At 49.6% G+C, this 2,324-nt stretch overlaps 1 protein-coding gene across 2 annotated transcripts in view; it reads right to left on the reverse strand.

Moving 5' to 3' along the window:
• The window catches only part of NPHP3 (nephrocystin 3), a 41,744-nt gene extending 39,435 nt beyond the window's left edge, over positions 1-2,309 (reverse strand). For both annotated transcript variants that reach the window (XR_001818296.1, XM_017505698.2), the window contains exon 1: positions 1,831-2,309. Coding sequence is in view for 1 of the 2 variants with exons in the window: in XM_017505698.2 (XP_017361187.1) it covers positions 1,831-2,223 (393 nt within the window). In the remaining variant the exon portion in view is untranslated. The remainder of the gene's footprint in view (positions 1-1,830) is intronic.
• Between the last annotated feature and the right edge of the window lie 15 nt (positions 2,310-2,324).

A 2,324-nucleotide genomic window follows, 5' to 3' on the forward strand; every position in this document is an offset into this window, starting at 1 on the left:
CAGGATGGTCTTGATCTCTTGACCTCGTGATCCACCCGCCTCGGCCTCCCAAAGTGCTGGGATTACAGGCTTGAGCCACCGCGCCCGGCCGACATTCTTATATATATGTTACATATCTTAGAATTTTAAGTCTACTTATTATTTTACCAATTACCAGGAACTTCACATTGTCATTTTATTCAAAACATAATGGGAAAAAAATGCAAGCATGCTTGAACTATAGAACTACAACAAATAAAGACTTCAACATTAAGCCTTCAATGGAAATTAACTTTTTTTTTAAACAACTGCATCAGTTCTTAAACTTCCTTATGCCTTTTCCATCTTGATGATAGTAAAAATTAATTTTATAAGGCCTAACTTGAAGGATAATTAGTTCTAGGAGACTGTGTGCCTCTTGGCACTATGTCTTATTCATTTGACCATCTCTCGAACACTTCACAGTGCCTGGTACACTGCAGGTCTCCAGTAACTGTCCGACTGGCTGAATGAAATAAATCTGGAAGAGTTTTTTCATGCAGAGATATGTGAGAAAGGAGCCAATATGTTTCACAGAGAATCAGGATTGGTGGCAGGAGTAATCCGGGACTGTGACACTTGCCAACCCTTACTGCACTCCGCCCTGCTTGGTTTGGCCTTTTTTACCTGCCACCTCACAGTCGTTTCCAACGTGCAGTGTCTGTTGGGCAGTGGCTTGGACACATGAAATCAGATATTTGAAATGCACAAGTCCATTTTATAAATGCAAGTGCATTAAGGCTGCCCAGCAGGAAAACTGTTATCAGACCACAGATACATTGCTACACGGACTTCTTCCCAGACCACGATAATTACACAACAACTAATGAGAGAGTTTAAAAATAAAAAAAACAAAAAAATCCTCACTAGAAGAATGTGTAGGCCTGAAGACAGGAAGCATTTTTCTTTTAGAAAAATCAGTCTGAGGTATTTATTTCACCCCTAGTAATGACCCCAGGAACTCTTAGGCTGCCTAGAAGTCTCTTTCACAGTAAAGAGTAAACAAGCAACACAACAACGATCAGAGGGGCCCCAAACTGATAGCAAAAGTCTTACAGCTTTGCTTGGAGAAAAGCAATCTCTTGCTTTATATACTGTTTTAATGAATTATAACAGACCTGTTACACATGGAGGGCATACAACAACTGGTTTGAGAGTAAATTAATCAAATGAACTAAGGAAATTTGACTACATCTAGAGAAGGTTTTCAACCACAGCAGTTAAGATGGCGAGAATCAGAAGGCTTCCAGAAAATTTAAGGTCAAGACTATCAAAATGCAAGAGCAATGAAACTTCACAAAGAAACTGAGACATAAGCCCCACCTTGAAGCCCGAAGTAAAATTTTTATGGAGGGGAGGGTGGTAACACTCGTAGGAAGAGTTTGTTGAGTTGCTTCAACAGATGTCACCAGCCTTCTGAGGGGGTGGGCGCGGGGGCGGGAGTGGCGCTGGAGATTGGCATTTGCCTCCTCAGGACACTTTCGGGCTAATTTCTTCTAGATGTCTTAAAGCCAAAGAAAACAGAAAAGCGGGGACTGGGCGCGGTGGCTCACTCCTGTAATCCCAGCACTTCAGAAGGCTGAGAAGGGAGGATCGCTGAGCCCAATACTTACAGGCTGCAGAGACGCGATCGTGCCACCGCAGCGAGACCATGTCTTCAAAAACAACAGAGACAGAAAAAGGGGAGGGAGTTAAGGAATCATTTTAGACTGGAAGAGACTATGGCCTCTCAAATTAAAATGACCGGTTTCCGCCTAACTTTGTAAGCCGCTCGGTTTGGAGCAGGGGCAGGGGTGTCCCGGCGCGCGTTACCTGCAGTTCGGCCCGCAGCCGCTTGTTCTCCGTGTCCAGCTTGGCCTCGCGGCGGCCCATGGACAACAACTCCTGGTTCTTGCTGACGCGGAAGATCTCGTACTCCTTCTTGAGCCGCTCGTACTCGGCCGCCGCGTACTCCAGCTCGGGCACCGACGAGCCGGTGGACTTGAAGCTGGCCCCCAGCAGCCCGCCCGCGCCCGCCCCGCGGGGCAGCGACCCGGGCCCGGCCCCCGCTACCGCCCCCGCGCCTCGGCGGAACGAGTTGCGCAGCAGGCGGGCCTTGGGCTTCACCTCCACCGGGATTTCGCAGGCCTCGCCGCCGCCCGCCCCGTACGTGTCCTCGATCACCTCCCCGCCCGCGGGGCTCACGAGCGATGAGGCGGTCCCCATGGCGTCCGCGACCGCTGATAGCTAGGGGATGCCGGCAGGCCTGGGCAGCGGAACTGGATGCGCACGGGAGCAGGACGGGGCGGGGCGGCGGGGGACGGGGC

This window comes from Cebus imitator, unplaced genomic scaffold (assembly GCF_001604975.1).
Source record: "Cebus imitator isolate Cc_AM_T3 unplaced genomic scaffold, Cebus_imitator-1.0 Scaffold340, whole genome shotgun sequence".
Classification (NCBI taxonomy): Eukaryota; Metazoa; Chordata; class Mammalia; order Primates; family Cebidae; genus Cebus; species Cebus imitator.